Source organism: Centrocercus urophasianus, unplaced genomic scaffold (genome assembly GCF_019232065.1).
Source record: "Centrocercus urophasianus isolate 14NV4802_14NV808 unplaced genomic scaffold, USGS_Curo_1.0 seq_14, whole genome shotgun sequence".
Taxonomy (NCBI): Eukaryota; Metazoa; Chordata; class Aves; order Galliformes; family Phasianidae; genus Centrocercus; species Centrocercus urophasianus.
In genome coordinates, this window is record NW_024884586.1 from 5,999,141 (window position 1) to 6,013,321 (window position 14,181).

Consider the following 14,181-nt stretch of genomic DNA (forward strand, 5'->3'; position numbering starts at 1 on the left):
ATCAAGGCTAATATAATCTTTCTGTTACATCATATAGTTATGGATCCGTCATATATGAACATAATGGGAGCTTATTTACTTAGTCTTTTCAGGTCACAGTCTTTCAGCCCCACATTATCTGTTCACGACTTTTGCTTAAACAGGATCTCCTGACTTTGAATCAGTAAAGACTGCTTTCCAGCTGATAAAATGAACTGTACCTTTCCCACTGGTCCAGCCCAAATCTCTAGAAACTGTAAGGATGAGTAATAGGGTTTGCTCTTTTTTTTTTTTTTTTTTTCAAACCACTTCCTCCATGTGTAAAACATGATGAACCATGTTTACTTGCACATAGTGGGTGAACGTATCTAGGAGCACCTGAAAATGCAGTCAGCTATTGTCATACTAGGTAGAGAAATAATTGTTACTCACCCTTGAGTGTTGTCAGTGGACAAGGCTTTTCCACAAATTTAAAAATATTTTCTCCAGCAAACAAGCATCACAAAGGAGCATGTCACCATGCTAAAATGCTCCTATATAGCACAGACCTCCTAAAAACAACCTCTTTGGTTGGGAACAAATGTGTTAATCAAGTTGAACAGAGAGATGTTGTTTGAAAAATTTATTTACCAGAAACAGGAAAGTAAGGATACAACAAGAAGCCCTGGAACACAACAGATAAATAAGCAATTGCCTGGTCAGTTAAAACCCCTACACATAAAGGATTTTGCAGCAAGTACTGTGCTGACTTTCCACAGGGAGTGCTGATCAATTCCTTATTTTTTTCCAGTCTTTCTGTGAGGCTTTGGGCCAGTAATTTGCTCTCCCTGTGTCCCAGCTGTGTCATCTGCATAATGGAAAAACTGGGCTACCTTGCTTGCATAGTGGTGCTACAAGATGCTTTGATGCTCTGATGTTAAACGTTCAAGAAAGGTGTCAAAACTAGATGCATCAAAAGACATATTAGGACATACTAGTCTACCCTTCTAAATTTTACTAAGCCCTCCTTTGCCCTTCATTTAGACCAATTCTCAACTCCCAAACCATTCAGTACACATTTTACACCTAAAGACAACAACTAGCTTGGTATGCATCACTTGAAAAGATTATGCATCTATGCTAACTGGAGAAATTTCTGGAAGCATATGACCCATTTCCAGGAGGGTGTCTGCTACCTACTGCTGTGCCAAGACTAGTAGAGAGTTGGAGTAAAGAGTTGGAGTAGAGAAACTACTCAATTCTAGTCTTTGAGTTGTAGGTGCTAGTCATCTAGAAATAGAGTATCCCTAGTTTTAGAAAGTGTTTCTTGACAAGGCAGATAAAATGAAACTTTGACACAGTTGTGTTCTCACTGAAGGCTCTTGAGGCAGAAGGAAGGCAACCCAAAACGCAACCTTCCCCAAAGCTAGGGGCACAGGCTTCAACCCTGATAAAGTTTGTAGTTACAAGCTGCAATCTAGAAGACACAATCAACAAAGAGGACAATGTTAAGACCGTGTGACCACCAGACTTTGCTTTGTTGCCAGGAGAAATCACAGCTTTAGCAAGAGCGCTCTCTTTTGGCATTTACCCACGGAGATCCTATTCCTTGTCATAATACATACACTTTGGTATTCTCGTGGAGCTGGCCTTTGTCTGTTGGCCTGCGTAAGAGATGAATGTTCTCTGACTCCTTATTTGCAGAAAACAAAGAGTCTCTGTCATAGCCTACATATCTCATTGTATCTTCTAAAAAAATACAAAGGGATATCACGCATCTCTAGACACTGCTGTCATTCATCTTCTGCTCAAGAATTTTTCTCATAGAAATATGATTTTTGAATCCAGGAGAAAGATCACTCTTACTTTTGCCTGGTCCTGCCCCAAAGGGGTTTTATCCTCTTCTGCTTACTGCCCTCACTTTCGCTGTTCTGTTCTCACTCTTTCTTCTCTTGCATCCAAACGGTCAGTAATGAGGATGACAGGAAAGAATGGGGCTGGTTAGAAAAGATGAGAGATGTTATTCTGTAATCCCAAACATTCTTGTAAGAAGTATATTTTGCCCTCAGCCACTATGAGGCAACTTCTTATCAGCAGCATCAAATGATAAAGTGAGAAGGCACACAGCACGTTCCATTACTCACCTGATCTACTGCCCAGTCCTTTGCCTATTTTTGAATGCATTTGGATTTTCAAATCCTTTAAAACTCATAGTGACATTGTTTAAAAACCACTCACCAAACCACCATTCAAATGGCTCCACCTTTCACCTTCAAATGGAATTCCCTTTACTTGTGTTTCTTTTACTTGATGAAAGCTTTCATCTTTAACCTTAGACTTTCTGAATGTGAAAACTGTACAGTTTAAGATCTAGCAGCTTGCGCCAGCTACATACTAGAAATGACTGATCAGAATTCTTTTTTTCTCTGAAATGCTAGGCTACTACTTTTATTATCCTTCCATCTGACTACTTTATGGCCAGTAAGTGCTCTGTTAGAAAAATAAGCCAGTTTGCATCAGCACAGACCTATCCATTTTGAAGGACAAAAATTACATATCTTGCCTGTGACAGATGGTGAACTAGTGGCAATAAATTGCTTCCCTTCATTTGATCTCTGTTTAGAACAGACTAGTGCTATGTATTCTGTATTTAGGCTAAATTCAAACAAGTAGGGAGTCTACTACAGAATGCACTAGAGTAATAATCCACTTATACTTAACAAAACACAGGAACTTAGAAAATCAAAGAATGTGAAAATTTAGCCAATTTCTAGAGGCTGACAGAAATAATTCTAAGGGTAAACTCCACACAAAACAATGGCATAATCCCTGGGAATGTATCACTTTTACTGATGATATTAGATTGCTGGTCAAGAAAAGAAAGAAAAATTTTAAACAAACAAAAATCAAGAAAAAAATGTGCAAAGGCTGAAACATTGTCATCTTTTTCAATGAGCTGAAAACACTGCATACAAAAATAATCACATGCTGTGGTTCACAGACTAAAGAGGGATTCCAGCGTGATAGAGGCTCTGTGATCCCTTCTCTAGAAATCTGAGTTGTTGCTAACACAAATGCACTTATCAAATCAGAGGACTGTGGAAATGAGATGTAAGGTGAATAAGATATCACGAATGGTGAGTCTAATAAATGTATCAAGGAACTAACTTTCACTTACCCCTTCAATAACATAATTCAGAAACAAGAGCCCAACAAGAGCCCAGCTTAGACACAGAGAAATCTGGGCTGAGAGTTAAACTTTCCACAACAAAACCAAAACAACCGACAACTCAAACCAATTCCACCCACCATTCCAAATAGACTCTAAAGCCAGGCAGTCCCTTTCCATGTTCATTTCACAGTGCTGATGAGTCCTCCCTCACACTTCTGTTCTTAGATCAGCTACTCTGGCACAGAGTGGGCATGTGAATGCACATACGTGCATATTGCTGTAGGAGGAAAAACAATGCATATGAATGAGATCTTGCAGTTTGGATTGATAAATCTGGCTACGCTGCCAGACACGGAGCTTAAGAAGAGAAGGAGTGACCACATCTCTTCATAACCCTGACCTTTGTGATGGCTGAGTGTCTGCTCTCTATGTTTCTCCCAAAAGCCTGAAGGCCAAGATGATAATGGGCATAGTAAAACCAATCCCACTTGGTTTTCCTTCTTTTGACCCAAAAGCAGAGAGACGTTTCTCTTGTTCTGTGATGCCTTACTAATTTTGACTTCAATTCTGACAGCTTTCCTTCCATCCTCTTCAGACACAAATAAGCTAAGCATGCAAAGGAGAAAGATCGGAGCAAAAGGATCTATGCAGGAACATTTCTCTCTGAACCCTGGAGAAAAGTGTTGCCTTTGTCTTTATAGAGGAAAGCAGATACTGACATAATGACAGATACTGAGTACAAATATCCAACTCAAGCAAAAACTACCATTTCCCAAAGCAGAAATGTCTTTTGCCTAATCCACTGGAGATGTTTTCATCACAAAATTCTGAGATGTATTGAGATCAAAAGGTGGCCAGAAGATGCTAAGCCTTTGGAAGGGTCCCTGGCAACACAGACTCTCTCAAGGGAGTCGAGGGATGCTCCCTCGAAAACACTGGTTATCAACATTTTGGATTAAAAAATATGTACAATGCAGTGAATTATTTACTGTATTCTAAACCTAAGAAGCAACAGGCAGAGAGAAAGAAGAAATATGAAACAGAAATTGATTAGCATGGTCCACTGTAGAGAAAGGAGGGGTAGGAATTACAGTACCTGAATACTTCACCAACTTTATCTTCTAGATAAAACCTTTAGATTTAGATATCCTTTAGATGCTCTGAGACATATTACCAGCTATGGTGCCAATATGACTTATAATTCTGAGTAAATCGTTTAGCCTCTCTGTTCAGCTTCATTATGAATGGAATAAATCTTGCCAGCTGAGCTACTGGGAATTACATGGAGGACAAACTTGAGAAGCTCTTCTGTATTAAACTTAACTGCACTCTCTTCAGTGATTTTAGTCTTTAATTCTATGTAAACCTGTATGTCTGCCTATCTCAGAGTACTAACAAAAGGACAAAGCATCACTGATCTGTTAGCATGAGAGGAAGAGGATGACTATATAAACGTCATGGCCAATGACTGACAAACAAGAAATCGGGCTACGCTCTGCCATGTTCAGTAAGTGTGAAAAGCCATATGAAAGAGACAGGGGAGTTGGTTCTAAATAAAATCATCTCAGGTTATTATAAGCTAACACACCTGGAGAGAGGAATTCAGTCCTCTGGGAAACAACTGTGTTGCAGGTATTAGTACTGCTATTACAGGTATAAATAGACCAGGGTAGAAAGATGGAGAGGGCAGGTAGAATGTTTTAGAAATTATTTATTTTCTTAGAGAGCGTCCAGTAAAAAGAGAAGCCTGATAAGACGCACAGTTTAGCATAGTCTCTGTTGTCAACTCAGTTTCAAACCTCCTGAGTAGCAGAAGAGGCAGTTTCACTCATCTCAAGGGCTACTGTAAGGCCAGAGTTCCTTTCTGCTAGTTCTAAACACTTCTTAAGTCTACCTCTGCCATCAGAAGAGATCAGAAGCTGATATAAGGTCCTTCAGACCTCAAATTCTATTTAAAAAAAAAAAAAAAGAGAAATATGTTAATTATATTAATTACAATAAGGCTGTAGTAGAAATAGGAGAATTAACTCCAACTGCTAGACAGAATAACACTTTAAGAGACATTTGAATATTTTGACCTTGAGTGAGTAGAGCGCACGTGCCTAGTGCAAGATGGCAAATGTGCAGTCTTTATATCCAGATAAGGTAGGATGCTACTTGCTTTGAACTGATGCAAAGCAGCCTGACTTTACCAGTGACCACACTTTCAAAACATTCCATGTATGCAGAATGGAAGCGGACAGCAGGTTAGATTTCTCTCAGCAGTATAAATTGTTTACTTCTACTGAAGTCAATGAACCACCACTGACTAATACATGCTGAAGAACTCTGCATGCACCTCGAAGTCAGTATGTGAGAGACTGTCACACCTTGTTTGCCATAAAACAATTATCTTTTAGAAAGCCTCTTTGTACGCAAGGCAACTTACGGAGCCAAATTCTCTCTTATTTGCACAATCCTATCCTACCATCAACATGTTCTTTACTAGATGAACAGCAATTTGATGATAGAACAAGTTACTTTATTAACTGAGTTAATTTTGACACTGTAGGGCACTGAACAGCTGAAAACATTATCAGGAGTTCCACTTTAACACTATTCAAAACATTTCTGGTACTTCTGTTATTTCTAAGGAGTACTTAGATGGAATAGTGTTGCCCTGTCAAAGGAATCAGTAGCAATAGAGAGAATATAGCTAGCAAGGTTTACATAAAACTAACAGTCATGTTATGCTCAAAAGCTTAAGTTTATTGCTCTATTTAATGACTACTGCCAGTATTTTTAAAAAGATTGCCAGTTCTTCTTGCTAGCTTCTCACTGAAGGAAATATTTTAAATACAGCAATAAAATCAAGTAGTTCAAGATAACACATTTTGCCACATAGTCATGCAAACCCTGCTGATAGGATTTTTACAGGTTCATGGATACAGAATAAACACAAAGGATGTGTACTAAAATACTGGGAAACTTTCCCCACAGCAATGAAGTTGTAGGCATAACATTTTAGGCCCTACCCTGCATCTGTTGATGTCAATGACAAAACCTCAATAGGAGCAGGATCAGCCCTTATTGTTCTGAGAGCTGCTTTACCTTCTCCTGATGAAGAGGCGAAGTAAATCCACAGAATCTTCTGCCCTAACAAAAGCAGTGAGTTTTGGTTATTGTTACAAATAGAGAAGCAAAAATACTTCCAGTAAATGATTGCAGCTTCCACTCACAAATCACTCTGATGTAAAGGGTCCTGTGTATCTCCATTTATGACTGCTCAAAGAACTTCAACACGTGCTTACCTCTAAGCATTGAATACACCAACTGAAGCCTTCACTGCCAGACTAAGGTCTAAAAACAAAAGCATGGGAAGTAGTCTGCATTATTTAAAAGGAAATACTACGGCTTGGGCTAGAGATTACAAAGGGATAACATTATCAAAACTTAGTTTGAGGGGAAATGTATCAAGAAGCAGCCACACATTGCGTGATCATTTTTTCTTAAGCTGCTTATGGGATTTGCGTTTCTAGTCATATTAATTTTAATGGACACTGGCCATTTGGTCTCCTTTAAAGCTTTGGAACAGGTTTAAATTCAAAATATGGTTGATCTTATTATTACATTTCAAATAAAGATGGATTCAAGTAAAAAGAAATTCCTCACCTCCGATTTCTGGCAAAACTACTGGGATTGTTGTTTTTATGACCACATAAAAAGACAAAACACTTTCAAAAATCAAATCTGATTACAGAATCAGATGCCAACATATTGAGAAAAGAAAACCGAAGAATTAATATTATTTCAACTTCTCCCCTATCCACCACAAATTCATCCAAGTTGTCATGATAGCAGGGTAACATTGCTGGTAAGAACTAGAGGCAAGAATTTGTCTCACATCAGTGAAATACTTTTTCCCTATAGTTCTGATAACACCAGTGATGGACTGCTTTAAAAAAATAAAACCAAGCAAACGCGATGTGTGAATCCTTAATTCAACATGAATCTACTTGAGTCTTTCAATGCAGAGGCTCAGAAGGTTTATGATATACACAGTATTCGGTAATTTTATATGTAAAAACAATCAGAAAGAGGCAAAAAGTTACTTTCAAGCTTAGTCAACATACGGCACATATTTCAGCATGACAATTCAAAAAGTTTCACACTGTATTTTGATATAATAGCAATTATGTTTTAAAAACAGCAAACTGAAGACAGTGCTCTTTTTTCTTTTTCTTTTTTTGATTTTGTAACAAATGAAGCTACTGTTCTTATTTACAAAATAAATAAGCCTTTTTTGGTGAAGATTATGTCCTGTCACATATGTTTAAGACCAGGTGTACTTCAGCTCTTAAATGTCAATGCAAACAAGAGCATAAAAGCAATATCAAAGTAAAATATATCTTTTTGTCCAGCTAAGACAGCCAGGTTACCACGTGTCTGTTATTAGATCTGAAATATATCTGAATGCAGTCAAAAGTTCTCTTGGTTTTAGCCTTTAGGAATATCATGAACACTTATTCTTCTGCTGCTCTAGAAAGCTGTTTTCCGTACAAGCTCATGACATGATGGACAAATTGATACTGTTCACAAGTCTGGATCATTCCTCCCCTGAAAAGGAAAGAAAAAAAAGGGGAGGGAAACAGCAACCGTTTTACACATAAATAACATCCTAGGAAATGGCACAGCTAGTATGAAGCTGGTTTTAAATACAACAGTTCTATTCCAAAGCCTACTGAAACAAATGAGAAAGTGCCAATGAACTGCAACCAGCTTGCAGTCTGACCTTGAGCTCTGTTCTGAATGTCTCTGCTAACAAGTAAAAGAAGGTAATCAGAATGAGAACAGCAGAGGCACTCAACCAGTAAGGCAACACCACCATTATTTGTTGCATTTGTGTTACTATAGCACCTGTACTCTAAGCACCATTTAACATCATCATAATCACAGAACGGTTTGGGTTGGAAGAGACCTTTAAGATCATCTAGTTCCAACCCCCTGCAATAGGCAGGGACACCTTCCACTAAAGCAGGTAGCTCAAAGCCCCATCTAGTCTGGCCTTAAAAGCCTCCAGGGAGAAGCCATCCACAACAATGAGTGATTTCACTAAAATCTCTTGGTGAAAAGCAACTCATATCCCAAAGCCCTAAAAAGACAGGTGTAAAAAAGAGAGCATGAAGAGCTGAAGCAGCTTCTCTAAGTCTTTAAAGCTGCACTACGGCCTGAATGCAAGAGCAAATTCAGGGCTACAGACGGCCAGGCCAGGCCAGCTCAGAAAATCTGTGCAACACATAACTCTCCCAGTCTGCAAAGAGGGATCATTCTTCTTTCATCATTCTTTCAAGGCTGTGCTCTTGAAAGATTACCAGGGAACCAGGTGATGTGCAGTAGGATTGTGAACCAGATATTGAAATCTGTACAAAGGACAACTAGTAACTGAATTAACTGCCATGCACACCTTGACTAGTAAGAGTCTCCAAGCACAGAAGTCTGTTTCGGTTCAGCTTTTACTGTTCTCTTTAAACCTGCAAACCTGAAAAGACCTGCAAGCAGGAGCAGAAAAACAATTTTCTTTTCTATGTACCATTAGCCCTTGTATTTCTGCAAATAGCATATTAATGAACACAAGTACTACAGCAGGAGACAAACATGAACAAAAAGAACACCACCTAATTCTGCTAAGAGCAGCACATCAATAGTGATACAATCTCTTGATAATCTCTTCTGAAGAAAATAAAAACCTGTGGCTCATATTCAAAGGTTTATGCAAAATTGTGCCAGCACTAGTGCTGGTACACAGATCTGGGGAATGCAGTGTCAAAAGAAGTCTGAAATGATGAGTGGTGTTGAGGACGTGGGAACCCATGGGTGGCCAGCACCAACCAGACTGTATCAGGTTGAGAAAAGGCATGTGTGTACACTGCCTTAGAAATTCCCACCAGAGGAAATGAAAGAACAATTGGGGCCTCTGAGCCAAATGGATAGCAGACTGGCAGCACCTCCTTGGGGACTGCCCTCTTCTATGGAGCTCAGCTTAACAATTGTGTAATGTTGCTAGAAGTAAGATGAGGTAATAAAATAGCCTCTTCCTTCAACCTTTTGCAATTATTTTGTTAAGGGACTGTTTTAAGCAGTGGAGGAGAACAACCAGCAATGGATGGAGATGAAGCCATAGGTTACTCTGGAGGTCCTGTGTCCAGGAGTGCTAAGAAAGCCAGACAAAGTCATAGGAATGCTCACTCGTGGGGGTCTGACTGGGATGCAGTTCTCTTTGTAGCACCTCAAATGATGATAGGTTTTAGAGATGTGATCAAAACAATGTTGACAATGCACTAGTATTGTGACTGTTGCCAAACAGTGCTTGCACCGTGTCAGAACTTTTCTGATTCTCCCTCTTCCATCCCACTGAATAGACCAGGGATGTGCAGGAAGTTGAGTGGGAAGATAATCAGGCAGATAATCAGAACTGACCAAAGAGACCATTTAATACCTTGCTCAGCAACAAAACAGAGGAGAGAGTAGAGTTAGATTACTAGCCTTTTTTTTTTTTTAGTTTTTAGTTTTATTTTTTATTTTTTACTGGGGGAGTTGCCAGGTATTTCACTGTTCATGGGAGGAGGTAAGAGACTTTGCATCACTTTCTTTTTTTTTGTTCTCTTCCTTTATTACCCCACTTTTCCGTTGCCTGTTAGTTTATTTTTTCCTATTCATCAATGACCTCACTTTACTCTTTTCATTCTTCTTCAATAAGCAAAGGTGGGAAACACAAACTGCATTTTTAAAGAAACTATTTCTTAGGAAATCCTCTCTATCTGCTCTACTTAATACAAATAGGCAAACTGAGTCATTCCATGTCATGCAAAGCATTTAAATATATTTATGTCAGTCCATGACAAACAAGGAACGTTAAGTTATATCTGGGAATAATTCCCCATGCAATCTATTAACACGAGGTTGCACACTGAAGTTGTAGCAACAGAAGCACTGGCGTGGACACTGAGATCCTTGCTATATGATAGCTTCCTCCCTTTCCCACATATACAGCATAGACAGCAGGTTCTTGTGTCCAGGCTCTTTGCACAGATTTGTAGCAAAGGGAATGTGTGAGGGAATGAAGGGAATGAAACATGACCTTTTTGCCCCTCAAAAGAATCCTAAAAGTGGGTTCTTAGGGCAACATCACTGCTGCTGTAAAGCAGTGAGGTACACTCAATTAAGCATCTGCTCTGGCCTCCATCCAACCTGCTTTTCTCATGTGCTTTCTCTAGCCAGTGGCCACCAGATGGGAGAAGATGGATAGGATCCTTCCCATAGCTGCTGGCTCATTTTGTGTAGCATCCAAAGTCACCCAAAGCTTTTGTGACAGTGGATATCAATATGACTTCAAGATCCATTTTTCACCACTTGAAAAAAATCACACTTTCCTACAGCAAGGTGGTGATTTGTCTGCTTTCCATCATGAGTATTTCCTCTCGTGTTATTAAAAAGCTTTTTCATGTCCCATCTGTCTACTGAGATGTATATGACAGCAAGAAGCACCTGCAGGCTTCCTTTTGCTCTGTGGCATCCCTTAAGCATATTCTCCCTTATCTAGTATCTACAAATAACTGGCAATTCTTTCTCCTAGAAAAAAAAAAAAAGAGTAATTTTAATTTATTTTCTGTACCAAGCATATTTTTAAAGGTGTCTTTGACCACTGTATGGCTGTTTTCCTGTGTAACATTAGTAATGAACACAAGATACGTTAGACCTTGCCAGATATTTCACTGGACCATGGCCAACAAGCATTTACTTAATCACATTCTAGTGTTTTTCTTTCCTCAAGAAGTCTTCCCTTGTCAGGTCTAAAATCCACTGAAATAGCCAAATTTCCAAGCCCCTGCAGGTCTCTATCAGAGCCTCAGTAGGGCAGCAAGTGATTTGTTTTCTGCCTCCCACCGAGCACAGTTTCTCATCTGAAATAAAGTTCAGTATAGGGTTGAGGTTGTTTTTGTTTTTTTTTTCAGAAAAATATTTGGTATGCCTTTCGTGACATTTCTTCTTCTGACTACATTTATCATTACCGTTAGAAAAGAACACTGAGACATGTTTTGATGGCACTTGAAACCAGTGGGAGAGGAAAAAAAAAAAATAACATCACTGGTGCAAATTCAAATCTGTTTACTTCATAATCAAACTCGAGGTGGTCTGTTAAGAAATACTTAAGTAGAAGCCACTGAATTTCTGGAGATTTTCACAGCTCCTCTCACATGTCTGCAAACACTCCAACCTAAGTATACTCTTCCCTTTCCCGCAATGTCTCAAGCAGCAATGCCCTGCCAACAGCATCCACAGTTCCAACTATGTGAGGCCAGTTTTCTTTACTCTTCCTGAGAGCAAAGAGCTGTTCTACAGCTCTGAATCAAATGCAACAGCCATTTGAGCCCTATGAACATTGTGCCAACTCCTCTGCTGGTGAAAACGGTCATCTCCTACTGCACTGAAGTCTGCACAGCTGTGCAGATTTTGATGCCAGCCATGAACCTAGCTCAGTTGCTAAGGATATTTGTTAAGGTTTTCTTCTCTAATAACATGAGCAAGATAAAGCTGCTTAGAACAGGACTACTTCGTTCCAGGAATGTTCTCTCTAAGCCTTTATTGGCCTTTGTTCCTCTCCACTTCCCATTTGTTCCTCCTTAAGCAAAGGGAAAGATTAACATTTTTCTTTTTATTTTTCTGAAAGGAAATGGGTTTTCTTACCTGTCTAACCGTAACTGGCAAGTTGTTCGCAATATGTCAACTATGCCCTCACTCTTCAGCTGTTTACAACAGACACTAGTTGCAATAAAGCAGCCCGTCCTCCCGATGCCTGCACTAAGGGAGGAAAAAGGAGAGAGAGGCAGCAAAGATGTTAGAACGGCTTTGGAATCTTTCTCGTTAAACAAATGCCCTTAAACCAACAGTTAAACCCCATTATCTTTTTCCTCCTTCCAAACTGAGGGATGGGTGCTCTTGAATATGAAGCCTTAACTAGGAAAAGGTAATAGCTCCAATGGAACAACATAATTCACACTGTGAGCTACTCACACCAAAAGGCTTCAGCTTTTTGTATTGCACACAGAGAGATAAAAATGTACTATGTACTGTCTCACCTCATGTCATTGAACTTGTCAAAATAAACAGTTAAATAATATTTCTTGGTTAGATGTGCTTTGAAGGCAACTATTATTTTGAGGGCAACCTTTGCTTTGAGATTCTTAACCCTAACAGCTTCTTGAAAACTACTTTCATTCATGTGTACAGTAAAAAACTCTTGGTTAGATTATTGGAGCTAACAGCAATATGACAAGTACAATTACATTTGCTCTCCAATCCGCAGTCTATTAATTCTCTGAATTAGCAAAGTGAGAGAACAAATTCACCAAAATTCATCTTTTCTGAACACTTCTGTATTTGATTCAGTCTTTGTAAGTGACCAGAATTTATTTCATTCTGAAAGGCACAGTGCTATGAAAGCTGTGAATTCTTATCACCTTATAAAAAACTCAAATTCTGACAGTCCCTCTTATGTGTTAAATAATTATAATTCTCTGTAAGAAATCCTGCTTTCATTTAAATTGTGCTCAGGTCACAACACAAGAACACTGGTAACAAATGTACAAGCAACAATGGAGTCTTCAGATGGCTGCTGCTAGCAAACTCTTAATGCTGTTTTTCTTCGTGTGTATAGACTTTAAATTCAGTGTTTATACTTGTTAGGGAACCTGCACTAGTATCAGATGCATTTGAATTGTTTTAACTTATATTACAGAATGATTGAGGCAATTCAGTGGAAATCTGCTGGATGAACTTAGTCCTGAATCTCAGCCTTCGAATAACTGTGATGGTGGTATCTACCTGATCTAAAGATTTTGTCCCTTCAACTCTCTGTGCCTCATGCCCTGATATATTTTTTTGGTTATCAAAATTTCAAACATTTCAGAGTGCCATAATCAAACAGCACATACCTACTGTATAAAGGTTCCCTTCTATAGATCTCGGCATCTTGCAAGGAAAGGGAACAACGCTCATTTTTGTAGAAATCTAACAGCACTGAGACATCATTGCCCCAGGCCAAGTTACAGTGGATGAGACAAAGTCATAATTCTTCCAAGACTTCAACATTATCCAGAGGACTTCATCTGGACTCCTAGTCTACCGTTAATGAAGATGCTTTTAAGAATTTCTTCACGATCAGACTCATTTTTAACATCACTGAGGGGCAAAATCACCATGATTATGGTTCTGCTGAGGATCTCCCACAGCAGCAAAAGGAGCAAATTGCAAGTACTGTGCAGAATCCAAACCTCACCCAATTACTTGCTTGCACACACCACTCTCAATTAGAGGCAACATATTAAATTCCTTCCTGGAGAAAATACCTGCAGCTGAGGATAATCTGAAATGGCACTGGTCCTCAGTTATCACAAAATACTTCATAGCTTCATCACCATATCTATTTGTGGTTATTTTACATAAAAATGACCTATTTTCCTCATACTGTGATGGATTCATGGGCATGACACCATATAAGAGGAAAAGGCAAATATGCAAATCAAGAGTGCTGTGGTGATCAGACTTTTCACCTGCAGCAAATACCATATTTCTCAAAGGAACTCTTAAAGAATCACAGGTTTTCACAGAATCATGCAATCATAGAATAGCAGGGGTTGGAAGGGATCTCCAGAGATCATCTAGCCCAGCCACCCTGCTAAAAAAGGCTACCTACAGTTACACAGGAAAGCATCCAGATAGGTTCTGAATATCCCCAGAGAAGGAGAGTCCAACAGTCTCTCTGGGCAGCTTGTTCCAGTGCTTTGTCACCCTCAAAGTAAAGTTTTTCCTCATGTTCAAATTGAACTTCAAGTGTTTCCATTACCGCCCGTTGCTCCCTGTCCTTCTGGTCACCACCAAAAACTCACCCACTTGACACCCACTCTTTGGATATTTACAAGCATTTGTAAGGTCCCCTCTCAATTTTCTGTTCCCCAGGCTGAACAGTCCTGGGCTTCTCAACCTTTTCTCACAAGGGAAATTATCCAGGCTCC

The 14,181-nt window shown here is 39.2% G+C and overlaps 1 protein-coding gene across 17 annotated transcripts in view; it reads right to left on the reverse strand.

The window, feature by feature from the left end:
- PTPN5 (protein tyrosine phosphatase non-receptor type 5) overlaps positions 1–14,181 on the reverse strand; it is a 159,924-nt gene that overhangs the window by 71,156 nt on the left and 74,587 nt on the right. For 10 of the 17 annotated variants that reach the window (XR_006168107.1, XR_006168102.1, XR_006168108.1 and 7 more), the window contains exons 13-15: positions 11,855–11,968; positions 1,825–1,955; positions 412–1,435 (exon numbers count right to left, since the gene is read on the reverse strand). Coding sequence is in view for 7 of the 17 variants with exons in the window: in XM_042814332.1 (XP_042670266.1) it covers positions 7,633–7,726; positions 11,855–11,968 (208 nt within the window). In the remaining 10 variants the exon portion in view is untranslated. Of the gene's footprint in view, positions 1–411; positions 1,436–1,824; positions 1,956–5,857; positions 7,727–8,207; positions 8,659–11,854; positions 11,969–14,181 lie in introns of those variants that run through there. The other 7 variants (XM_042814332.1, XM_042814330.1, XM_042814331.1 and 4 more) reach the window with 3 other exon arrangements.